General features: G+C 40.5%; 2 protein-coding genes across 2 annotated transcripts; one reads left to right on the top strand and one right to left on the bottom strand.

The window, feature by feature from the left end:
* Positions 1–10,097: 10,097 nt before the first annotated feature.
* aadac (arylacetamide deacetylase) lies at positions 10,098–17,041 on the top strand. The gene is made up of 5 exons (XM_080025176.1): positions 10,098–10,642; positions 12,042–12,270; positions 12,817–12,886; positions 14,164–14,335; positions 14,878–17,041. The coding sequence occupies exons 1-5, from the start codon at positions 10,502–10,504 to the stop codon at positions 15,502–15,504; spliced, it is 1,239 nt and encodes a 412-aa protein (XP_079881302.1). The 5' UTR covers positions 10,098–10,501; the 3' UTR covers positions 15,505–17,041.
* A 3,831-nt stretch (positions 17,042–20,872) lies between these two features.
* Positions 20,873–25,037, bottom strand: LOC307248394 (succinate receptor 1-like; the record flags this gene model as incomplete). The annotated part of the gene is made up of 3 exons (XM_080024792.1): positions 24,998–25,037; positions 22,037–22,114; positions 20,873–21,823 (listed from the first exon to the last, which is right to left on the bottom strand). Exons 2-3 carry the CDS (start codon positions 22,037–22,039, stop codon positions 20,873–20,875), a joined length of 954 nt encoding a protein of 317 aa, XP_079880918.1. The 5' UTR covers positions 22,040–22,114; positions 24,998–25,037.
* Positions 25,038–26,279: the final 1,242 nt, after the last annotated feature.

The raw sequence follows: 26,279 nt of genomic DNA, 5'->3' as shown, positions 1-26,279 counted from the left end.
TTTCGGTCCACTTGGATGACACAGTTTGGACAAAGAGAACTATATGTGAAAACACCCAAACACTGCCTTATTCACTGAAGTCCAGCACCTAAAAGGATTTTTGATTAAATAACTTGTTCCACTCCTTTGCAAAACATTGTCCTAGATTCCACTAGATAAGTTATGCAACCACCTCTTTCACAAGCTAATATTTCCTGGAACTTTAAAAGAAGAGATTTCTCATCTTTCAGCCACATACTTAATGAAAACATGTTCCCACAGGGGAAAGCTATGTAACAGGGTGCTGCTGGGATAAACAACTATGTCATGCACACTTGCAAATCCCATTCTGTTTGGATGCAGTGTAATACAACGCAACACAATACAACTTTATTGTTTGCTGTGGTTGATCTTTGTCTCAAATAAAAAATTATTTCAGAATTGGTAATGATAAACATCTGTCATGGCAAAGACAAAAACAGTTTAGTGTAATTTTCCTATATTATCAATAATTGTGTTTGAAATCTTGAATGTATAGGCTCGCTTGTATGACAATTATGTTACCTCTAAACTTGGAACAAAACATTAATGGTTACTGTTGTGAGCTCAACTAACTTTTATGCATCCACCATGTACTGTATGTTTGCTGGTTTGCTATCAATGAGCAAATGTCTGCTTATTCATCTTAATATGTACTATATCTCAGTTTATGTAAAGTTGATTGTTAATGTTTATTTTTTTCGTACAAATGGGTCCCCATACTTAAAGCCATAAGAACCAAAACACTGAACCCCAAGCTCAGGCATGAGAACATAGTGTGCCAAAATGCACCATTACACTGCATTTTGCTTGGAAGAGTGACAAGGGGATGACCCACCAGCAAGAGGCAACATACCAACCTCATAATTACAAAAAGACAGGTTGTGGCTCTGTTTCTGGCCTGCAGCTTAAAATGGATCCAGTTGCTTCAACCTGTTCGGCTATACAGGATCACTTTAAATTCATACTATGCTTGACATCATAACATTATAGATTATAGTTATCTGTTTACCTGAATAGATGACATGGAAAAACATTTTGTATTTCATCTCTCTTGAAGCTTGCACAATCTGGCAAAACACTAACAAATATTCAGGGGAGTTTGCCCAGACTTGATGTATCTTGTTCTACTGCATTTCTCGTTCAACGCAGGTACAGTTGTTTTTGTTGGCATTATTTATTGATGAACGCATGACTCATGCTTGTTGGTATCATACGGAGCTGGAAGCATGTGGCTAAAAGATGCATGAGCACCAAGAAAATCTGAAATTATGTTCAGATTGGAATCGTTGTTAAGCCTCTCCCTCCATTCCCAGCAGACAGGAAATAAGGCAGTGATCACAGCTTGTATTTAGGTTTCATGTAAAAGAGTGGGATCCAAACACATAGGCGAAACAAATATAGTTTATGAAGAGTCACTTCATACTTTGCCTGAGCAGAGGTTAAAGGTGAAGTAAGCAGTTTATTTATATTAATATAAGTGTTAAATCGCTCTTTATTCACACAGTAATCATTAACACGATGTGCACGTTTTATAAAGCCAATCTCTTAGTCAGCTGCTCTGCATGTAATAAGCAATTCAACTTTATGTAGTATCCCGAAATGTTGTCCAATCACAAGAGAGAACGCTACAAACCGACACCCGTCCGCACCCGCCTCACTCATGGTCAGGTAAAAATCCTTCCCAATGTCTGTTTTGATGGTTTTTATCATGTTTTATCACACTTATGGATCTGAGATGATGCTAGATAACTTGCTGCTCGAAGACCACAGTGCATTAATGTGGTGACGTAGGGACGAGCGAGGGGACTGCTAACTGCAGTAACTGACAGGAAGTTAGCTAAAAGAACCATTCCGCTTACAGCTCCTTTAAATTAAAAAATCTGCAAATTAAAAAATTAAACCGTTTGCCCCATATTTTGGCGGCTGGGGTCTGGATTTATTTTTTATAATTATAAGAATTGTATTGTAGGTGCTGTTGGGAGGACAACAGTTAAGGTTAGCAGCCATTGACACTAACGGTTGCCCGCTTTCCCGGGGCAAGTGAAAATAATGTTCGGGCAAGTTGAGATTGCTTTTTGGTTGCCCGGACGGGCAAGTGGATATTAGAGGGGTTGTCAGTAGTCTAGGCTATTTATTCATGTGTTTTAGAGTCTGCAAAACTATTTTTGTCCCGCTAACCCACACAAAATAGATATGCTATATTTGCAATTGAGCAGCTGCGCGCGCCAGCCAGCAGCATCACGCTCTCTCTCTCGCTCTCTATCTCTCTCTCTCTCACACACACAAAACAGCCTGTGTGCGCGCAGTTTCGCTGTCTACGTTCCGAAAACCGGCTCTATTAGGCTATACGAACCTGGTTCCGCTATATTCAAAACCCAGAAATCAATAGGCCTAACGTTTGAGCTTATCGATACTGCTATGGAGTCCAGTAGGTCACATGATGTAATTTCAAATATTGAGTAGAGTCGGGTCATCTTCAACTTAAGTGTTGTACCTTCGACTGTGTTGAAGAAACTCCTTCAACCCGCTTCAACTCTGTCTAAAAAAAAATAAAATAAAAAACCTGTCCGCTGAGCCACTGCAGACGGGCTCGGCACCGTCTCTTCATTCATTCAAAGCAGCGGTGATCAACAAACGAGAGACTGTTTAGCAAGTCCCTAAATCCATATTAAAATCTGCAGGATAATAACTAGTTAGCTTAAAAAAAAATCGCAAACGGTTCAAATGTGATGTGTTCAGGTCAGCTCAGTAAAATGATTATTAGGCACAGGTCAATAAAAGGACATCATGATGTGTTCAAATGTAACATCAAGAAACTTTTTTTTTTAGTTTTTCGCGAGAAGCTTGAATAATACAGTTTGGGTGAAAAACTTGTTTTCCCAGCAATATAAAATAATGAGTAGGCCTAAATATGGAATTATGACCTGTTTAAAGTCCTATCCTTAGCTCTGCTAATCGTATAAGCAAGTAAAGCAATAATACCAGTTCTCTTTTAACAAAATAATACAAAAGTATCAATAAAGATTTGGATTGTGGAGTCTTTATAATGGTATCAATATGAAAATAAATTAATGATCCCCCTCCTTGCTTATAGTATAACCGGGCAATAGCTTTAACATGGTGGACTTTAATCATTTTATGGCAGACGATCACTTTTTGGCACAATGTGACCGTTTTAAATAAGTAAAATAAGTAATTTTTTTCTGAACACATGTGTGTGGAAGCTAACATTCAGCTTGACTCTGAGCTAGACTGAGTTTTCTGAGACCCCCAAAACCAGGCCAGGTGCCTGGTAAAAAGAGGCCCTTGCACGATGCTGCAGCAGGACCAAGCTCTTGGCTGTATGTGTGATGTCATGATATCTCGGCTTATATGAATTGTTGTTGGTTGTATATGGTTAGGATGAGACAAGTAAGCAGTGTTTGCATTTAAGAGATAAGGTTCGCTAAAATGTATATTTTAATAAGCATAAATCACTGTTTAATTTTAAATTTTAATTTTTTTGGGCAAGTCAACACGACATTCGGGCAAGTACAACATTACCTGTACTTGCCCTATGAGCAAGTGCTTTTGAAACCTTAGTGTCAACCCCTGGGTTAGGGTTAGAGTTAGTGCCTTCCAGGCAGCTCCAGTCAACGCTGCCTCCAAGGCTCCGTTGTGAGGACAAAAAACCATCGAGCTCTGGTGCCAAACTCAAAAATGTGTATGCACAAGTCCACTTACTATTTACCATAATAAAACATGGCCTTTCAGCATGCATATATTCACGTTTTCTCACCCATTTATACTCCATTTTTCAAACCCCTTGTCTAATTCTGACTTTACACCATGCAACTTCTCACACTATTTGACTGTCTAAGACACATTTCCAATGTCTTAATGAATTTATGAGAGTTTTTCTAGAGTTGGGGTGTGCTGCTCAGCTCTACAGTATGAATGAAAACGCGGTCCGCATGACCAGATTTGTGTCAGAAAGTGACCGTCTTCAGTCCATAGGCGAAGCCTGTTTAAGCTATCTTGCACACTTCTGTGTACAGCTTCTTTTATCAGGATCATAATATGCAAATATGCATAATATACACTGGAAAAAGCAAAAGATATCGGTTTCTAAAACTTGAATAATCCCAATCTCGTTTGCAGTTTTTATAGCGTTACCGGGCATGACATGCAAGTGATTAAGGCATCTGTATTGACCACCCAGTCCATTTTACTTGCTGAAATATATTTTTATTTGACTGAATATTTATTTATCTATAAATGACGGCAGTGGCGAAGTGGGTAGGGAGATCGCCTCTGGAGTGCAGGGTCGGAGGTTCGATTCCCCGCCTACCCGCCACATGTCGAAGTGTCCCTGAGCAAGACACTGAACCCCAAATTGCTCCTGATGGTTCAGAGAGCGCCTTGCATGGCAGCTACTGCCATTGGTGTATGAGTGTGTGTATGAATGGGTGAATGTGGTAAGATATGTAAAGCGCTTTGGGGCTGAGAAAAATCAGCTAGAAGGCGCTATTTAAGTCAAGTCCATTTACCATTTATGGAATCAAGATGGTAAATAATCATACTCTAGAATCTATATGTAGTCAGATGTTGTAGATATTAGTCTTTTCAAAGTATTTTCAGAGTTGTTACGACCCTGGCCGTATATTGTTAGTATTGTTATGTTCTTTGCTGTTTTCCTTTGCTGTTTTCCTTTTGGTTTTCATGAGTGGTTTGTGGGAGTGAGACCTCTGCATGTGAATGAGCTTTTCTATATAGGTGCAGGTGCGAGTGATTGGCTCCATAAGTGGTGGAAGCTGATTGGCTCACTATCAGCCTCCGGGCATTCAAAGGCTCCGCCGGGGGCATGATTGGCAGCAGCAGCACCCGCTCGCAGATTCCCGAACCACTTCTATTATTTATCATGTGTTAATTGTTTGTATCAGATTATGTTTCCGTAGGGGTGAGTTGTCCTTTCTTTTGCAGAGTCTGTCCCTTGGTTTTGTTAATGTTTAGGTTAGGGTTCTGCTCGTTCTTTTGTTTCAGTATAGGTTGTTTTGGCGTTAACTCACCCTGAAGATGTATGTTGCTTTTGTTCACTATTGCTCAGTTTAAATACATTATTATCTATTTTACGTTAGAAGTCTGTGTGTGGTGGTTTGGGGATCGGGGAGTGGGTATTTGTCGCATTTGTGTTGTGTCTCTGGTTCCCCTAGACCGTGGCATAACATAAATTGGGGGCTCTCGTCCGGTCTTTGCAAAGTGCATTTTTGTTGTGCTTGCAGAGCAGTAATCCGTTGTTTGTTTTGGTTGGCAGTTTCTTACAAGATGTCTTTTGATATGGACATTTGCGCTGGAGCCGACTGTGGATAAATTTGAGCGATGCACAAAAGCTGAGTTAGTTTTGTTTGCCAATTTCTATGACGTAGCTATTCCAAGAAATGCTAAAAAAGATGAGCTAAAACAGCTTTTGGTGGAGCAGCTGGTGGTAGGGGGTGGTGATAAAGAGCTTGAAACAGATGGTGCACCTGATGTGTTAGTCAGGGAGATGGGAGCTGGTGCTGCCATGGCCTCACTAGCGTTCAGCAACGGGGCGGTGTTAGGGGCCAAGGTTTCTGCTGCCACCCCGATGTATGGCACAGATCATATACCGGTGATACAGGCTGGGCTTGAGACGGAGCATATCAAGTTGGCGCTCTGCCTAAGAGAGGTGGAGCTGCAGCTCAAGTCAAAGGAGTGCGAGTTCAAGTCAAAGGAGTGCGAGCTCATGCATTTACGCAGACGGGCTATGGAGGTTGAGAGGTCTCCGGGCACGTCCACCCCCGTGAGTACGCTCCCTTATGCTGCTCCGCCTGAGCGGTTCGATGTTAGCAGGCAAATTCGCATAGCGTCATTTGGATAATTCGGCCCAGGATGATCTCATTCATTTAATTGAAACCAATCTCTCCCTTTTCTCAGACGTCCCATCCCGCACCACCGTCCTCTCGCACGATGTTGATATTGGCGATCACTACCCCGCTAAACGGGCACTGTTCCAGAAGGAGGTTGACTATCTGCTGGAAAATGGGTTAACCGTCCCGAGCTCTAGTCCGTGGAGTTCTCCCTGTCTCCTTGTACCCAAGGCAGACAAAACGCTGCGTTTTTGCACAGATTTCTGCAAAGTTAACGGGGTCACTAAGGCAGATTTGTATCCTCTTCCCCGAATGGAAGATTGTGTTGTTTGTGTTGGTTCTGCTAAATTTGTTACACAACTTGATCTGTTAAAGGGTTATTGGCAAGTTCCTTTAACTCCTCGTGCGTCTGACATCTCCGCCTTCGTCACCCCCGATAATTTTCTGCAGTATACCGTCATGCCCTTTGGTCTCAGAAACGCACCCGCAACCTTCCAGCGCTTAATGCATATCGTGCTGTCTGGTGTAAGCAATTGTGAAATGTACTTACACAGTAAATTTTGAAGTGTTAAAATAACACTAAAAGAGTTAAATTTAACACCATTTCCGAGTGTATTTGGTCCCACTCAGAATTGGAGTTAAATTAACTCTCTTCAAAGTGTTACAATTTTAGAGTTAAATTAACTCAAAATAGAGTTAAAAATACACTGTAAGAAATTTCCCTGTACAAAAACAGTAATCAACTGGCAGCAGGGTTGCCATTTTAATACTGTTAAATTAACATTATTTTACTGTCAATAAAATTGACAGGATTATACTGTTAATGAAAAAAAGGGATGAACCTGGACTAAATGTTTGTTATGTTGCTGTTTGCACCGTGAGTGAAGGGGATGTTATATTTCATTGGGCAGATGTGTTTCATTCCATATGTAAGTTTACTATGTCCCCTATTTGTTAAAATGCTAAACATAGACTGCAGCTTCTGTTTGTTACTTCAAGACACTTGTCACAATATATCAAGTTCATTGGAATGATTAATTTCTATTGTAAATTGTCTCCTGAGTTGAACTAGGGCTCTTGCTTAAGATTTCCACAAACCGTTTGTTATAACCAAAAATAACTAGTTCACACAGAAATGTTTTATTTAAACAAAATGCATAGTGAGGTAATGGAGTGAAACATCCCCTTCACTGAGGGTGCAAATAGCAACATACCAAACGTTTAGTCCAGTGCAAGTCATTGTGGGAAAGGGGGCGTCTCTACAATACACTTTGTTGTGCTTACTTGATTTATCGAAGGCAATCCGTTTCCTTCATTCTACTGAGTAAACATAACTTCAGACTAACTTGGTCTAATTACGTTAACTGCACTTTTCATTTCCAAGTAAATATAACTCAACTTTAAGTAAACTTAACCAGAGGATATAAAGTAAACAACACTTATTAGTTAAGATGTGGATGGATGAGGATTAATGAAGAAAATTGTATAAGCTTCACATGTGCAGGCAGCTCATGTCAAGTTGTCCCTTCTAAGTTTGATGGTAAATTAACAGCAAAGTTCAGTATTTTTGAAAAACATTACCGTTCCGTAACATAACAGCAAAGGACTGTCATTTAACAGACTGCCTTTTATATTAACAGTTAAATGCTGTTTTTATAAATAACAGGTTAATGCTGTTGAAATCCTGCTGTAAATTTACAGCAATTGTTTACAGTGTACACTGTATAGTGTTATTTAAAGCCTTATAGAGTACTTTCTACACCCCGTCTTTTAACTACCGAAATTGACACCAACACTAGGAGGCATTCTACTCCAGCTGTTGTTATATTAACTCAGATAGAGTTAATGGAGTTTGACACTGCATATTTAACACTGGGGAATTTACTGTGTAGATGATATTGTGGCGTATACAAGCACTTGGGCTGAGCACGTTGGGACTCTGAGCGAAATCTTTGCTAGATTAAAAAAAGCATCACTTACACTGAATCTCGCGAAATGTGACTTCGGCCAGGCCACAGTCACATATTTGGGGAAGGAGGTGGGGCAGGGGCAGGTGCGCGCGCTCACCGCAAAAATACAGGCGATTCTCGAGTTCCCCGTGCCCAAAACTACGCCGTTTCCTGGGAATGGCAGGCTATTACAGAGGGTTCTGCAGAAATTTTGCGGATGTCGTAGTTCCCCTCACCAGTCTAACTAGTGTCACCAAGGCATTCATGTGGTCACCAGCATGCCAGAGCGCGTTTGAGTGTGCCAAGGCTCTTCTCTGTAGCGCACCTGTTCTTGCGGCGCCGGATTTTGCGCGACCCTTTAAAATGGAGGTGGATGCCAGTGCCAGTGGTGCTGGGGCAGTGCTGGTACAGGAGGATGGCTGCGGTATCGACCACCCAGTCTGCTATTTTTCCAAAAAGTTCACAAAGCACCAAATTCAGTACAGTACTATTGAAAAAGAGGCCCTGTCACTACTGTTTGCCCTCCAACATTTCGAGGTATATGTAGGGTCCAGCTCGTTACCCGTCGAGTTCCATACAGACCACAACCCGTTAGTTTTCCTGGCACAGATGGGGAATACTAACCAGAGGCTGATGCGGTGGTCCTTGCTTGTGCAGGACTTCAATCTAGCTATACATCATAAGAAGGGTAAGGATAACATTATGGCGGACGCTCTGTCTCGGATTTGGTGAATCGAACATTTTTGGGGGAAAGATTTTTTAGGAAGGGGGGAGTTACGACCCTGGCCGTATATTGTTAGTTTTATTATAACAGAGTCTTCTAGTGAATGGTAGGCATACATCTTGCTTAAGACATTTTCACATCCACTTGAGCTACCCCCACATGCGGCAGGGTGTTAGATGGCCACGTGGCAGAGCACTGCACAGCACGACTCTAGATACATGAAGACATCCCCACCCACGCACACTCTGACACCTGTCCTCCCCACTGACGAGACACAAAGAGTGAAGGCAGCTCCATGAAAGATTTACTAAGTAACTGAGGAGGTTTTCCTTAGAAGCTGAGAAGAGGCCGGTGGTTTGAAGTGAAAAGGAGGGAGGGAATTCCAGAGAGATTCCTGGAGAGTCCCAAGTATAATTTTGTATTCAGAGAAGACATTTAGTATTCTACAGCTCAGCAGTGATCATTCTCACAGAGGCTTTCACCAAGCCTCCGTCACGCCCTGGATCCTGTAGATTGCATCTCAAAAGAGTTTGATGGCTGATGGTAAGAGACAATTGCCAGCCCCTAAACACAGGCCAATTAAAAATTCTGACTTGGCTTTGAGAAAGTTTGAGACAATCATAACACAGAGGTCAACACAATCACGTGGCTGCATAGGGTTTAGCTTTTAAACAAAGCTGTGAAACCAGTGAATGTGAAAGGGTACAAAAACAACCTTACCTTGACGGTGGGTTTTGGTCATAATATCTAAAAACAAGTGCCCTATATTTTTCTGCAAGAGCACCAGCATGTTCTTATATTTGTCGTTATTCTGTTCGACAATTGGCTCTGAGTGACAATTTAGAATGGAGTAGTTTGCACATAAGTACATTTCCTAAAAAAAAATCAAAATCCTCATACAAATTCTGATATGGAAGTGGCTTGTCAGTAAAATTACTGTCATAAGCTACCCCTGTAAAATAAGGATTCTGCCTCAAATAATACTGGACATGCACCTGTGTGGACCTGTTTTGCCCTTTCCCAAACAGCTGTAATGTTGTGACTCCTTTAATTAATACACAGGCATAACACTGCCAAGAAACTAAATGATAGTACACTCCTATGGGCTACTGGGACGAAATCAACCCTCCTGAACGCAAGTTCTTTGTCAAACTCCTGCAACAGCACTAATCCTGTTCCTCGTGCAGGGTCCTTTCGAAACGTGAGTGCATTAGAGTCATAGTGCCCTGACAGCCAGTCCTCCCAGGAAAGGAGACCTCTCATCTGGCTCTGTCACAAATAATATAATTAGCTTAGGCTGCTTTGCAACCGTAGCTATTTAGCTGCACTACAGTCACTGGATATACGGAACTTAAACCCGAGGATCGTAGGCGGAGAAGCACGTAGTTTACGGTTCCCTCTCACGGAGCGCCTCTTACATCATCAGCTACAGGAATCTGGAGTGACTTCTAGTCAAGAAAAAAACCTCAGGCGTATTATTTCGTTGAAATATTGAAACAAAGACAAATGCGAGAGCAACGTATTTTATAGGCTATACTATTGGCGTATCATTCTCATGTTGGCAGGCTACAAAGTTTATTCGCGCGTCCTGTGTAGACTGCGTGCGCTTAGGAGGCACCTGAGGAATTTGCTTCTCGAGCCAAGGTGGGATGGTCCTGCCTCGTGAGTGAACCTCTTTATCACTGATGCTTAATATCAATTCACCGGATTTACGGGACGGATATGCTTTGCGGGACGCGCGCGAGCAGCGAAGAAAAGCTCCGAACATGCACGCCGATAACCATCAAATGACACCAAACACGTGCAGTAATATTAAGCTGGTCTGGATCCAAAATTAAGTAGCCTTTTTTCGCACACCGGTGTGACTTGTTCACAAGCGCAGCTCACACCCTTTTTGTGTTTCCTCCCTGCTATTAGTTGCTGAGAACGCACGTTGTAAAATGAGGTCGGGAAGCATCCTTTTATTTGTCGCTCTCTGCTCTTTTACCGCTTATTATATTTATGAGCCCATTCCGGAGGAGATAGACGAGAGATGGAAACTAATGCTGACCAACTCTTTCTTCAGAAGTCTCAGCCACCTGGTAAGGAAAACTGTGTTCTTGCAGGCTGTCTTGATATTATATTATGTTACTGATAGGCTATCTATTAACATAATAGGCTATCTAGCACTGATTAGATAATTTTGCCTTAAATAGCCAAATAGGCCTATTTAAGATTATCTACCTTGGTTCTTTCAGATTAGGTAAAGTAGAATGTTAAACTTTTATTGTATTTTGCTGATGTGGATAAACATGCTATTTACAGATTATGTCAGATGATAAACCATGTGTTATAGTCCTGCTCAAGTGTTCTAATGATAGACTCTATAAAGGAAACTCCACTCTGTTAATGACTGTTTAACGCCATTGGTTTACCCATTGTGATTCTGCTAATACAGCTCTTTATAGGTTTCAAAACACAATCAGCTAATGCATGATTGTAACAGTATAAAAACGAGCATTGGCTTTATTTTGTCACAGCTTTCTCGATATATATATATCATTTCAGAAACTAGGAATGTATAATTCCAGTAGTATGAGCTATATCAAGGAAGCACTGGCTTATGCAACAGGACATTGTTCAGCGTTGTTGCTGCAGGGAGATTAGTTTTCAGTTTGAAAGACTGATTCTTTGTGAAGAAATCAATATATTTTAGCATAGAAATTGTCAATATTCTGTAAAGTAAGAGGCTGTGTTCATTGTGAAACATCTATTACACAAACACACTGAGCCAAGCCTTTATTTTTGCTGATGCTGCCATACTAAGGCCAAATGTATCCCTTGGCCAAGAACACAGTCTTCTAAATGATTATCTGGTCACGTTATAATTCAAATTATTTTCGATTTTAATTATTTGTTACTGCACACATTTCAAACAATCAAATTGTAAATAAAATGAATTTGTACTGCAATGTCCACTTTGGCTTTTCCTATTTTCAATTAAGCAAATGCAACAGAGTGGTCCAATTTCTTTATTTTATTTCTTATTGTTTTCCCCCCAGACTGTTATCAGTGCCAAAGAGCTTGGAGCTCTTTGATGAGTTTGCTGTGGTCACTGTGGAAGAGCATAAGATGATTAGCTTGTGATACCCACTGGCTGCCTACTTCATCAGACATAATGGATTAGGAGTCATGATTTTAAAACGTATCATTTAGTTATTATCTCTCAACAGATATAACTCTAGGGTGCTGATGACATTTTACCCGGCAATATTCACATGACTACAGTCTTCCTCTATTGGTATTATGGCCAAATAGTTGTGCATATTAGCCCTTTGTGTTTTGAACATTGGAGGCTTTTGTCAGTTCGATGTTTACATAGGATAAACTGGCTTACGTTAGCTTAACTGTATAAAACGTAATACTCATGGCTCAGGTTTGATGACCAATGAGAAATTATGTAGTGTGTCTCTACATTTCATGCTTTGTTTCCCTTTCCAGGCAGACCTCAGTGAATTACTGGGGCTGAAAGACTACATGGGGGTTATGTACTTCATTACTCTGGCTGAAAGAGTAGTGCCAGTGTCTGACGAGCATGTCAAGGTGATGGAGGAGAAGTTTGATGGAGTGGAGGTGGTTCTGTACCAGCCAAAGCAGCAGGGCAGTGACACTGACCTCATGAGAGCTGTCATATACCTGCATGGTGGAGGATGGTGTCTGGGAAGTTCCCGTAAGTGCACGGTTGGACTCTCTTCTCTTTTATTGCACATAATTATGACTGACTCCCAAAGATGGTTAGAAACAGTATAACATGTTTGTAATGCGCTCATTACACAGTGATGTACCTAATACTCTGAGAGCATATGCTGAACATTCCCTATTAAATTGATCTGGCAAATAGCTTTGCTTTATATAGATTCTCCATGACAGCTCTTATGACAGGATCCTAAATAATGAACGAAGTATCCAACACAAGCCACAACGAAAAAGCACACCGTCTGCTGGAGCAGTGGGAACCTCAGAGGGTGGTTACCCTTGCTGATCCAAACTGTAAAGACATGACATTCAGTCTGACAGATGTCATGCTGTGTTTGCAATCTGTTGAACGGTTGTAACATTTACAATAACATCAATATTTTAAGGCTGCACTGCTAGACCAGATGGCAGGTTCATCTTTGTTTCTGCAGAGTCACCTTCATGGACAATGGTGAACTGTCAGGAATGGATGGAATTCAATTGATGTTTTGGTTTTTCTGCCCTATGTCTTCCTATGCAGGTATGAGTCCGTATGATCTCCTGGCTAGAAAAATGGTCACTGAGCTAGATGCAGTTGTTCTCTCCGTAGAGTAAGTTAATTTTGTATTTTTTAGAACCAGGCATTTGCTGCCCCTGTAATATACTGCACACAGTTCACTCCTGCTACACCCCCTTTCTTTATCCAACACAGTTTTCTGATGTCTTATGTGGCTGTCCTCCTTCATTAGCTAAATGGACGTGAGGAAGCACTAGAGTGAAGCTAACATGTTTTCATTTGGATCTTGCCCAGCCTTTCCCCTTCAAAGCTACAGACACTGTTGTTTTTTTGGCCATCTGGCTCTAACTCTGCATCTCAGCGCTGTACCTTTCTTTCACAGTATACTCTAATTCACTCTTCAGTTTCTCTGCTTTATCAATCAACCTTGTATGTAAGAAAAGTACTTATTAAGTCATACTTTTTTGTGTGGTTGTGCTTGTTGACTCAGAATTTGACAATGGGCAGAAGAGTTGACCAGAGAGGGATGCGTTGTGGTATTGCCTTATCTGCCACATCCAAATTCCTGTCTGTAACTTGTGAAGGGTTCAATGAGTAATTCCAGAATTTCTCAATCTCATTCAGCCATGTGTGACATTTAGCTTATGGCTAAAGATGATACCGATAGGGCAGGAGACTATGTTAATGTATGTAATGTACCTTTATCTCTAAAGTGTAGTTGCAATTTCCAACACATGTATGCGTCTTCAGAAGACAATTCATATTAAAATGTTTGGGGAAAAAATGCTCTTAAACAAGCGGTTTCATTAATTGTTTTGCTGATTCAATATTACAGAACAAACTGAAACTCATTTTGTTTACCATTAATCAGTACAGTTGATCAATGTAGTAAATTATCACAGGTTTACATTAATAGACAGTTTTAAGAAAACATTGTGTTCTTATTTCACCACACCAATATGTTTTATCTTTCTGAATACAGGTACATTTAGTTGTTATACTGACCACTTTTACATTTACAGCCTGCTTGAGCTGAATTCTGTTTCTTTATTTTACATTTACTTTTACACACTAATTTCTTTATCCAAAACTTGAATAAATGAAATGAGACAGCAGATTTATATAGCTACTGTTTGTATTTGTGTTAAAGAAAACTAAATTAATTAATAAGCAGGTAAAATAAAATAACTATGAATGTGTCCTATATCTGAATTACATTTTTGAAATATGGCATTTCAACTGTGATTTTGTGGTTTGTTTGTTTCTCACCTTGAAAATGTCCTCATATTTATCATCCCTGGCTCTAATAATCTCCCTGCACATGTTATTTAAAACGGATGTTTATTTACATGCTCCTTTTGGGTTTTTCAGGTACCGTCTTGCTCCTGCTCACCACTTCCCCATCCCATATGAGGATGTATATCGTGTGGTCAAACATTTCCTCCAGAAGGGGGTGCTGGCCCAGTACTCTGTCGACCCAGGACGCATTGCTGTGTCTGGGGATAGTGCTGGCGGGAACCTGGCAGCTGCTGTCTCCCAGCAGGTACTTAATCTTTTTGTTCTTTCCCTGGTCAGCTCTATTATTCTTGTTCACATATTAAACTATACTGTATGAAGAAGACACCAGACAAAGTTAAATAGCCAGTTTATGATAAATAGTAATGTGTTACCCTGGACGACAAAAACGTGTTCTGTGCAGGATCTGAGGTGACCAATACTGACCTACTATTTCATATACTGATCTCAACTTTTCACCAGATAACTACACATTCCCTTATAATAGATAGAACAGGCAAGTGAGCAACAGTAACTGTCAAAACAGTAAAGATTGTGCTTTCACAAGAATCTTTTGGAAATGTATGTTCCTTGAGTTAATAATGGAGACCCCCCCCCCCCCAACAATTCAACAGCTCAGAGAAGAGACAAATAACAGACGTACAGAACACTTGGGGTGATCCATTAATTATCCTGAAAAAACCATGACCACCACATTGAGCTGAACGTTTATTTATTTCATCTGATTAAGAAATACAATTTTCTTCAAATGTTTTGACCACATGTTAATCCCTCTGTCTCTCATCACAGTTACGGAAAGAGCCTGGACAGCTGATTCAGTTGAAAGCTCAAGCACTCGTATACCCCGTGCTACAAGCTCTGGATCTTAACACGCCTTCCTATCAGCAGAATAAAGACATGCCAATTCTGCCCCGCACCCTCATGGTACGTTTCTGGAGTGAGTACTTCACCACTGACAAAGCCCTTTTCAGAGCCATGATGGCCAACACCCACAATAACCCCGAGTCTTCCAACCTGCTGAAGTTTGTCAACTGGAGCGCCTTTTTGCCTGAAACATATCGTAGCAAGTACAACTACAGTGCTCCTACTGTACAGCAAGGAGGCGGAGGAGAGGCATTTGGCAAGGATGGACCATCTCGATCATTGGCTGACCCGAGAGCATCACCTCTGCTGGTTCCAGACTCAGCTTTGCACTCTCTGCCCAAGGCTTACATTCTGACATGTGAGTATGATGTTCTCCGCGATGATGGGATCATGTATGTCACCCGACTCCGTGCTGCTGGTGTTGAGGTGACACATGAACACTATGACACAGGATTTCATGGAGGGCTGATGTTCACTGTATGGCCAACCGACTTCCTGATTGCACGTCGCATGACAGACAACTATATCAAATGGCTCAAGGAAAATCTGTAAAAAACTGTTACTTTATATGTATATTCATTCCAGTTCTTCAACACAATGCACAAATGTTTATTTGGGTGCATTTTTCCCATCTGGTGTTTCATTTGTTGCCTATTTTCTTTGGTCATGCTTTTTTTCTGTGAATATATTGAAAGCTATTTTAAGTTCTTTGTGTTTTGTAACTCAGTAGGATGCAGGATTCTTGTGTCCACATTATCTGGTTTGATTACCAAACAGCACATATGACACCATATTTCAAGTACAATAGTACTATTGTTATATTGTCCAACAAACTCATTACTACCAACAGACCTGAGGGGGAACACAGTTGGATAGTGATTGCTGGCACTGTGTGGTGCTGCACAGGACCTGCTACTGGATATTATGTCCATTTCTTTAGTAGTTTACATTAGTAATGCCAACCCAAAAATGACTCAACATTTCCATTTTTTTGTTTTTGTTTGAAATATTCAGTATAGGTCTTAGCAAAGAAGGCAAGGTTTTTCACAATGGCAAAAATGTATCTTGAGTTTGGCCAAAGCTAAGGAGCAAAAGAAGAGGAATTCCTATGATCTCTCTAGGGGAAATTCAATGTATTACTGAGTGCAGGTGATACTGAGATTTGTTCACATAACTCACAGTTTTGGCACATAGTCGAGGCTTGTTGTTATACAGTACCTCTCTAGTGCAGCTAGTTTAATTTCCACATATTTTCAGTAGTATAAAAACGATAATTACTTCAAGGCTCGCTTGCATTTTAATGGCTGCACATTCTGGCTACACACAATTCTAAAATTTGAGCATTCCACTCAGAATATTGGTATTTATAAGCAATCAACCTATTTTAGGCAATTTGCATACCTCCAAACATCCTTAATACCACGCATACACACATTACTGTTATTGCGCTTAGCTAAACGTGATTAAGTAATATTGCAAAGAGAGGGATGAATGTCCAACAAAGCATTTGAGTAACATTTTATTTGGAGCTTCAACATGTTCAGCACAAATACAAGTCTTAGGCTATCAAGAGTCCCATTTAAAAGGATGAAGTTGTGTTTGTGACTGTGAGTGTGTATGATTTTTTTTGTTCAAGTATTTTTCTATTGTAGTGTAAACAGCTTTATGTGTAGGAACCCAAAAAGTGAACTCGTTTGCGAAAAAGAAAATAAATGCACATTAAGTCATACATTTTACGTTCTACATGTTAATATTTAAAAGACTAGTATAGCTCTCGCTACAGATTTGCCTTTGTCTAATGAATATAGGAAAGTATAGATGAAAAAAGTCACAGATAAAGTAGCTCAAAGTCTCAGCATTTTGGCAAGGCATTGCTTGAATGTTTTTTTAACCAGTTTCTCATTTTGTTCAAGAAACAACACTACCACAACCATTTTCTTTGTGAGAGAAACCTGGCTCATTTGTTGAAGCACTGCTACATTCTCTATTGTAAATATGACTACTTCTGTTTTCGTTTCCATATCGGAGAACTTGATTTGCATAATTTCTCTTTTTATTGTTATCTGTCAATAAATGTTTGTGAACATTACCAATGGATCAGTTACTTGTGTGTGTGGGCAAATATATACAGACAAACTAGAATAGGTGTACTTGACTTAAAACATACATAGTGAAAGTGAAAAGGACAATATGCTGGGAAGGATATTCTGTTCAGACCGACACGGACTAAATCCACCTGGCACTGCTAAGGTGAATCATTCCCAGATGCATTTGTAGAGGTTTCACGTGGACAAGAGAACGAGTTAATCTATAAACACGCTTAGAAAAAAAAGCGTATTTTTTTCTATTTGGATAGCAAAGAGGATGATGCATGAAGGCGAACAAACCATTTACACAAAAGGTTGATTCAAATAGGTCAACCACATTCATCAGGACTCATTAAACAAAGCACTCCACGCCTCCTTGCTATAAAATGGACTATTTATACGCTACACTATGCTGTTCATATTCTTTTATACACTAACCTTGTGTGCAGGTGTGTAACTGGATACTTTTTTTGTAAGCACTTATTTTTCCCTTTGTAGATGAAATGGTTGAACTGTTTCCAAATTCCTTCACGGCTATGGAGGGCTAATAACAATAACGTGAAATGGATTATGGCAGATGATTCCTGGAAACTGTTAGTTATGCATAGTGGTTTTGCACGGATTATATCTACATACAGTAGAAAGTGCACAAATACTTACTCTGTTCACATACAGGAATGTAAGTAAGCATGCACACACTGCTCCTGCAAATATGCACTTTGTTTCAAACATGATTGCCTCGGGTTTGCAGCAACACTGCTCATAAGGCTTGGACATAAATAATTAAAAAAAAGTTATATACTGAATGATATGAAGCCAAATCCTGTCAAGGTAGATTTATTTGCTTTTTTAATTTAAATTCGTAGAGTGAAATTGATTACTACTACTTCTACCTTACAAATGCTTTATTCAAGACACCTTAAAGGCATCATAGGAGATTATCTGCAATATGCACTTTTTAATATGTTGTGAAAAGTGCTTTTTACACCCCAACAGCAATAAATGACTTATGGGCAATGAAAAAGAAACGAAAAACCCCCAAATTCTGTACCTTCTATAAACCTGTTAAAATGCTGACCAATCGGAGACGATGGACCCGTATCTAAAGAACCAATCACAATCCTGCGCGTTCTCTCCCCTCTGTGTGCGAGCCTGAGCGCGTTCACGGAGGGCAGAGAAAGCGTTCGTGCCATATCGTAGTAGGCTACCTGGCAGTGGACTAGACCTAGTGGAAGTAGCATAACAAGCTTACACAATGGAACCTACACAGAAGTTACCAGAGGTGTGGACTAGACTCGAGTCATGAATTTGATGACTTGAGACTCACTTGACAAAATGTAAAGAGACTTGCAACTTGACTTGGACTTTAACATCAATGACTCGTGACTTGAGCCTTTTGACTTGACAAGACTTGCTACTTTCCCCAAAACCCAAAGATTAAAAAGTAGGCTATATTTTTAAGTAGGCTACTGCTCTGTATCTTTCATCATGTAGCCTAGTGTAGGGGAGGAAACTGGTGGATGTCGCCTACCGGTACCGCGCTGATCTGCTTATCACTGGTTTCACTTCAGAGGTGTCGGCCAGAACACCACTTAAGGCCAAAAACGTCAGACTATAAGCATGAGAAGAGGAGTATGGTTTTTCCGCTCTTTATTTTCCTTCTTTCACAGGCACAGCAGCATAGATCGCAGGAAAAGAGACACAGGCTTACATTCCGCTCGTGAGGAGACGTTAGAACAGCTGTTGCGACCTGCGAATCGCGGCCGTCAATAACATCCATAAACTGTAACTTATAACAGCGATCGGGACTGCATGTACTTAGGCCTACTCACACACGGGTGATTCACATACACGTTTCAACTGTGTCGACTACTGCGGCAACATGCGCGCTCACACACCTGACCGAGAGAGAAGAGAAAAGGAAACTTACTAGACAGACCCTCCGGCCGACTGACGTCACGGCCACTAACTGACAGCTATACTGTCATCCACACTGAACAAAACTCATCTCAACACTCTATAAGAAATAACAACACTGTAACCTATAAACTTTGGGGCCTTTTCTGCATGTAGCCTATGTGTGAGTGTTTGTGTGTGTGAGTTAAATGTTAACAATCACTGGTAAACAGTGCAATTGGGAAGTGCAGCCAGCAGCGCTCGTGCACGGCTGTGTGTCGAGGGGTGGGGGAGGGAGTCCCGAGGGGAGAGGGAGGAGTTAAACGGAACTCCGAGGACAAGCTAATTTCAAATCATGCTAGCTCTCTCAGATCGTACAGTATAGCTTTAAGTTTAACATACAGCAGCAACCTTCCAAACAATCTTACCATGTGTCCTATGCCTTGTGGCCTCAGTGGCCCCAGTTGAAATGGAATTATATCCCAAAAGTGGTATTTTATTAGGATATCATATTATCTGTAATAAAGAGCTGGTTTTATACTTGTGCTCACACATACTTATGTGCAGCTTTTTTCTCATGGGCTGTCCCAGTACCACTCATCTGACCTTTATTATGAAACTTGAAACGGTCACACAGGGCCAAGCCTGATATTTCCTCTTTGCTTCTTTTGTTTGCTCAATCCAGGAGAGAAGCCAATGTAAATGAAATAATGGTTCAAGTGTGGTGTGACAAGTCATGACTGAAGGAATAGCACCTGATCCATTCTTTTGAAGTTAAGTGTGTTTAAATAAGGAACATTAAAATGATAATAAAACAGTATTTTTCCTCTAATGAAAGCAACAGAGACTATCAGCAAAAACAACCATATTTTTATATAGTTATTATTAATGCATTTGCACAGTTCCGATTTTTTCCCGGGAACGATTTAGGTCGGTCAGACCAGAACATCCTGTGTTTCCAAAACTATACTAAATCAAAGTTGTATCTGCTTTATCATCATCATGTTACCATTATTAATCTTACAAAGTAAAATATAAATACATTATCTCATCACAACGTACCTGTGGTCCCTCTTCATGGACGTATTCACCCGCTTCCTAAACATTTGCATAAGCCGCCGGCTGATGGTATTTACTGTTTATGTTATCAATGTGTAAAGGATAGCTACACAAGTTTCATATTACACAGGAAAAATTATGTAGGAAAAAAGTCAGCCAAAGCATTTGTCGGTTGCGTATAGTTAAGATTTATTTTTTATATTCCCGGTGTAAAAGTTTTGTGAACACAAAAATTATATAAAAAGTAAAATTCTATATGTGATTGACTTACGGTACTTATGAAATGCTCAGAAATCCAAAGATTAAAATGTTGCCTCTGAACAGCTTTGCATTCAATTTAACTTTAAATTAACAGAAAACACTGTGATCCATAATGGACATTATGTAAACAATCAAATCAATGTGAATTGGCCTTGCACTAGTGTTGTGATATGGCTAACTTTAAAAAGAGATCCTCTTCAAAATGAAACAAACATATTGACAGTCACACAGAAGAAGAAATACCTCAGCACAATCTTTTGAAAAACATATATTTCAAAATATATTTATTTTCTCACAAATCCTTAAACTTCCAATATTAATGTAAGTAGCAGTTGAGTTAATTGTAGCACATACAAAGGTAATAAAATACAATGCTGACCAAAAATAGTAAGCATACTGTATATGACACACATGCATCTCCATCATGACACCACACATATATATATATAATGATGCAGACACAAATTTAAACAGCAACCTATTCACACAATACTGTATGTGAGGTATTATTTAAAAACAAAATTTCAACAAAACTTTAAACAAAATACAATATGTAAGCTGATTCACCTGTGGATGTATTTTTTTTTAAGTATGCAGGGATGTTGTGTTGAACTATGTCAGGCCGGTTCTCCTTGCCGCTCTTTCTTTCTAACAAGCTTTCTGAACTTAGCCATTAAGAGCTCTCTGAACTTATCACCCATGAGGAAGTAGAAGACAGGGTTGATGACACTGTGCAAGAAGGCAAACGGGCGGCTCAAGATGTACAGGCCCTCTATACTCTTCCTTGTACACAGCTGAAGCCCTGGCTGGAGCTGTCCAGATGCTATTCTTACATTTCTTAGCACATGGTAGGGAGTATAGAGAACCAGAAACATGGCTGCAGCTGATGCTACAACCCTAAGAGGCCGCTTGAAGGATTTTGTCTTGCACTGCATAGCCTTTTCATGGACACGGAGCATATGTGCAATTTGATAGGAGAAAACACACAGTCCAAGCAGAGGGAGAATGTAACCAGACAAGGTTAGCCCCAGGCTGTAGCCCAAAGGATTATCCCATCCTTTGAGGCTGGCAAAATCCTGGCAGCGACTCCAGTTTCCACTTTTCAAATCATGGACCATCAGTGCTATCATGGGAGAAACTTCCACATTGACAGCTAGCCAGCTCAGCCCTGTCACGAACAGGGCTGTTCGTGGCTTCAGCAGGGGATGGTTCCGGGTTGGATATTTAATGAGCAGGAAGCGGTCCATGCTTAGCCAAACCATGAAGAGGATGGAAGAGTATAGATTCACATGCAAGATATAGCGGTTGAGAACACAAGCAAAGGGACTGCTCAGTGCTTGGTTATTTGCATAGAGATACGAGAGGCGTGGCAAAGTGCAGAGGAAAACAAGGTCGGAGACTGCCAGGCTGAAGAGGTAAATATTGCAACTCTGCCACTTCGGCAAAAAAAAAATGTAACCAAGAACAACCAAAAGGTTGCCAGGGAAACCAATGCAGAACTCTATGCCATAAAATGGTGGCAGGTAGTACCTCTCCAGGATGTCGTCTATTAATGTACAATTGAACTCCTTCAGAGAAGAGAAGAGTAGAGGAGAGAAGACAACAACAGGGTAGAAAATAGAATGAAAGGGTTAGGGAGGGGAATAGGGGAATAGAAGAGGTGGGGAGAAAACTGTGTTAGTGATGATAGAACTTCAATAACAAATTCAGTAAAACTAATCTAGGTTCAAGGCTACAGAAATTAGCACAACATATATTGTATATGTCAGGATAAGACTTACCATGCTGTTGTAGTTGAAGTACAGTAGTTGCAAGTTGTGTGAATAGGGAGTGTGATCATGAGCAGGTGCAGCCACTATCTGTACAGTGGAAACAGTTAACACTGAGTTATGCAGGTACTGGTGCCTTCTTACACTCAACAAAAATATAAACGCAACACTTTTGTTTTTGCTCCCATTTTTCATGAGATGGACTTAAAGATCTAAAATTCATTCCAGATTCACAATATTACCATTTCTCTCAAACATTGTTCACAAATCTGTCTAAATGTGTGATAGTGAGCACTTCTGCTTTGCTGAGATAATCCATCCCACCTCACAGGTGTGCCACATCAAGATGCTGATCTGACATCATGATTAGTGCACAGGTGTGCCTTAGACTGTCCACAATAAAAGGCCACCCTGAAATGTGCAGTTTTGTCTCACAGCAAAATGCCACAGATGCCACAAGCATTGAGGGAGCGTGCAATTGGCATGCTGACAGCAGGAATGTCAACCAGATCTGTTGCTCGTGCATTGAATGTTCATTTCTCCACCATAAGCCGTCTACAAAGGCGTTTCAGAGAATATGGCAGTACATCCAACCGGCCTCACAACCACAGACCACGTGTAACCACACCAGCCCAGGACCTCCACATCCAGCAGGTTCACCTCCAAGATCGTCTGAGACCAGCCACTGAGACAGCTGCTGAAACAATTGGTTTGCATAACCAAACAATTTCTGCACAAACTGTCAGAAACCGTCTCAGGGAAGCTCAACTGCATGCTCGTCGTCCTCATCGGGGTCTTGACCTGACTCCAGCTCGTCGCCGTAACAGCAAATGCTCACATTCGATGGCGTCTGGCACGTTGGAGAGGTGTTCTCTTCACGGATGAATCTCGTTTTACATTGTTCAGGACAGATGGCAGACAGCGTGTGTGGCGTCGTGTGGGTGAGCGCTTTGCTGATGTCTATGTTGTGGATCGAGTGGCCCATGGTGGTGGTGGGGTTATGGTATGGGCAGGCATCTGTTATGGACGAAGAACACAGGTGCATTTTATTGATGGCTTTTTTAATGCACAGAGATACCGTGATGAGATCCTGAGGCCCATTGTTGTGCCATACATCCATGAACATCACCTCACGTTTCAGCAAGATAATGCACGGCCCCATGTTGCAAGGATCTGTACACAATTCGTGGAAGCTGAAAATGTCCCAGTTCTTGCATGGCCAGCATACTCACCGGACATGTCACCCATTGAGCATGTTTTGGATGTGCTTGACCGGCATATACGACAGCGTGCACCACTTCCCACTAATATCCAGCAACTTCGCACAGCTATTGAAGAGGAGTGGACCAACACTCCACAGGCCACAATTGACAATCTGATAAACTCTATGCGAAGAAGATGTGTTGCACTGCATGAGGCAAATGGTGGTCACACCAGATACTGACTGGTTCTGAGTCCCCAGACCCCCAATAAAGCAAAAAAATGCACATTCCAGAGTGGCTTTTTATTGTGGACAGTCTAAGGCACACCTGTGCACTAATCATGATGTCAGATCAGCATCTTGATGTGGCACACCTGTGAGTTGGGATGGATTATCTCAGCAAAGCAGAAGTGCTCACTATCACACATTTAGACAGATTTGTGAACAATGTTTGAGAGAAATGGTAATATTGTGTATCTGGAATGAATTTTAGATCTTTAAGTCCATCTCATGAAAAATGGGAGCAAAAACAAAAGTGTTGCGTTTATATTTTTGTTGAGTGTATATGACATGGCTGGAAAATCCAATGACAATAACAATTCCATTTACAGTTGGCACACAGGCACTACACAGAGTTCAATTTTAATATTCAAAATGGAATGATCATACAAAACAAACAAAACCTCCTAGCAGACATGAAACCGTTGTTTGTACACCCATGACATGTGTCATACCTGACAGGTTGTGAGTTCACACCAGCATGCATGTTATGACAAGCTTGCATTTGTGATCATCTAAATGCATTTGAAACAAGGGTCATAAATAAGCTTCATGTCTGAAAAAATTTAACCTGTTAATGACTGCTCCAACTGCTGTTTACCGCTTCATTTAATCTCTCCCTGGTATCCTTCAGCCAGAAAAGACAGTGCTCCACTTAAACAATTTCATGTTTCATATTTTTACTAAATATATATTCACCTATTTATAATGTAAGACGACATGCATCATTGCAGGTTTGCATGGTTAATCTGCAGATGCTAGCAAATTAAGTCTAAAAACTAAGGGTTATTACAGCAGTGGCACAGCCAAATGTAAAAACATGAGTTTTAAAATGACTCTATCTCTATCATGTTTAGTGTCGACATCCTCATTCGGATACTACCTTTATCTGTCAGTTGCTGATCAATCAAATAATTCACTGTCAGTGAAATAATGTTACATTTAATTGTGTCACTAAAGCCATTATGGCATTGCAAGAAAATGCAACTCCTGAAATCAACCAAATGATAAGTCAGTTGTAATTGTACAGAGTTTTAAAGACAATAGGCTGTTGCAAAATGAAGTCATCCGGCTGTGCACTTAATCTTAATACAGCGTTCTTAACTTCCATCGTGCCAGTATCTGCACTGGCCTTTTAAACAACACTTTCCTAAATGTTGTTGTTCAATAAAAGTAATCAAAGTGCCAAATCTTGATTTCTAGACTCATAAAGCAACCAAAGGACCCTTCAGCTATGCACTTGACTTTGAAACATACTGTTCTTGTTTCCAGCATTCCTTTAAAATTGCTATAAAGAATACTATTAGGCCTATTAGGGCATCCCTCACAAGAGTTTACAGTACCGTATGTACTTTTTATGGACAAGCAGCAATAAGCAGTTTAAACGTTTAATGAAATAGTATAATTATCAATCCTAACCTTTTCTTAAATTGTATTACAATCTTGAGAATATCATCTTCTTCAAAATACAAGGAAGTGTAGAACATTCTTACTCTTCTTGAGAGATGCAGAGAGATTTGCCTCCTGTAGCGATCAATTGTGTGTCTGACTAATCTATCTATCTATAAAGCAAGAAACGTATGTCTGTCTGTGTGTGTGTGTTCCTGTGGCTCGCATATCTCTCGGACTGTTAGTCAGATCGGCCTGAGCTTCCGGATTTTTGTTGATGAGTAAGTATTCGATGTTATCACCATATGCTTCCTCATTACAGTTTTTCACAATTGTTTAAACACATTTTTTGGAACATCAGACACAATGTGCACAATCTGAAACTAATTTACCAACTGCTTAACCAATTCTGCTGAACTCTAAACACATTTCCTGCCTAAGACTCATATTCTCATTCTAAAACACACATTTTTCACAACACTACACACAATTCTCTATATATTGCACACTCTTCCTGAATTCTCTCTCTTGGTATTCACACAGAACACACTGCCAATCACATTTCTAAACTCAAAAGGCTTTTGTGCAGTTAGCTATAGAAGGGTCAGGGATGAGCTCCTGTTTGCTGTGATTTACAGTAGACTGCACATTTTGGTACAAATACAGTTTTTGCCGAATACTGTAAACACTAACAACCTCTAACTTTTGTCACCATGCCCTCAACCAAAGCACCAACCCTACAAACACGATATATGCTTTGCACTGTGTTTGAAATGCTCCAACACACTTCTTGAAAACAAATTTAACTAATTGAATACCAATCAGTCTAAACCCTAGCACTACAAATAGACCCCAGGTGAGCTCAGCTCCTTTCTGAGACGGTAAGAGTCAAGGAAAGAGGAGGAGAGAGAGCGACAGGAGTACGAGGACAAAGACGGCAACAGACGGAGACACATACAACCGGAACACTATAGTGGACCATTTTATAGATCATGGCCTATCAAAGAGGGAGCCTGGACAGAGAGTGCAGCTAAACCTGAGTCTCTCCATAATTAGGAGATTTAGACTGGATATCAGGTGATCATTTCCCTGTTGCTTCTCAAAGGGTGACATTAGCCTCGTTTGAGATGTCGCCGTCTTGCTAAGACCTGCGCAATTATGACGCTCGTCTTGCTGAGCGCACAGCATTTATGCAGCATTTTTGTTGTGCGTTCAGCAAGATGCGCGTCATAGTTGCGCAGGTCTGAGCAAGACGGCTCCAAGTCGAACGAGGCTAGTGAGTGTGATGTTGATGAGGCGATGTGGCCATATGCAAATAGGAGGCGGTATCCATAAAAGGATTCATAATCCAACCACCCAATTCCTTGCAACGCTGTTTTTTTTACC

The sequence above is a fragment of the Ammodytes marinus genome, assembly GCF_949987685.1.
Source record: "Ammodytes marinus genome assembly, chromosome: 3".
Taxonomy (NCBI): Eukaryota; Metazoa; Chordata; class Actinopteri; order Uranoscopiformes; family Ammodytidae; genus Ammodytes; species Ammodytes marinus.
The sequence above is the reverse complement of the archived record's forward strand: the minus strand, read 5'-3'. Positions and strand labels throughout refer to the sequence as shown.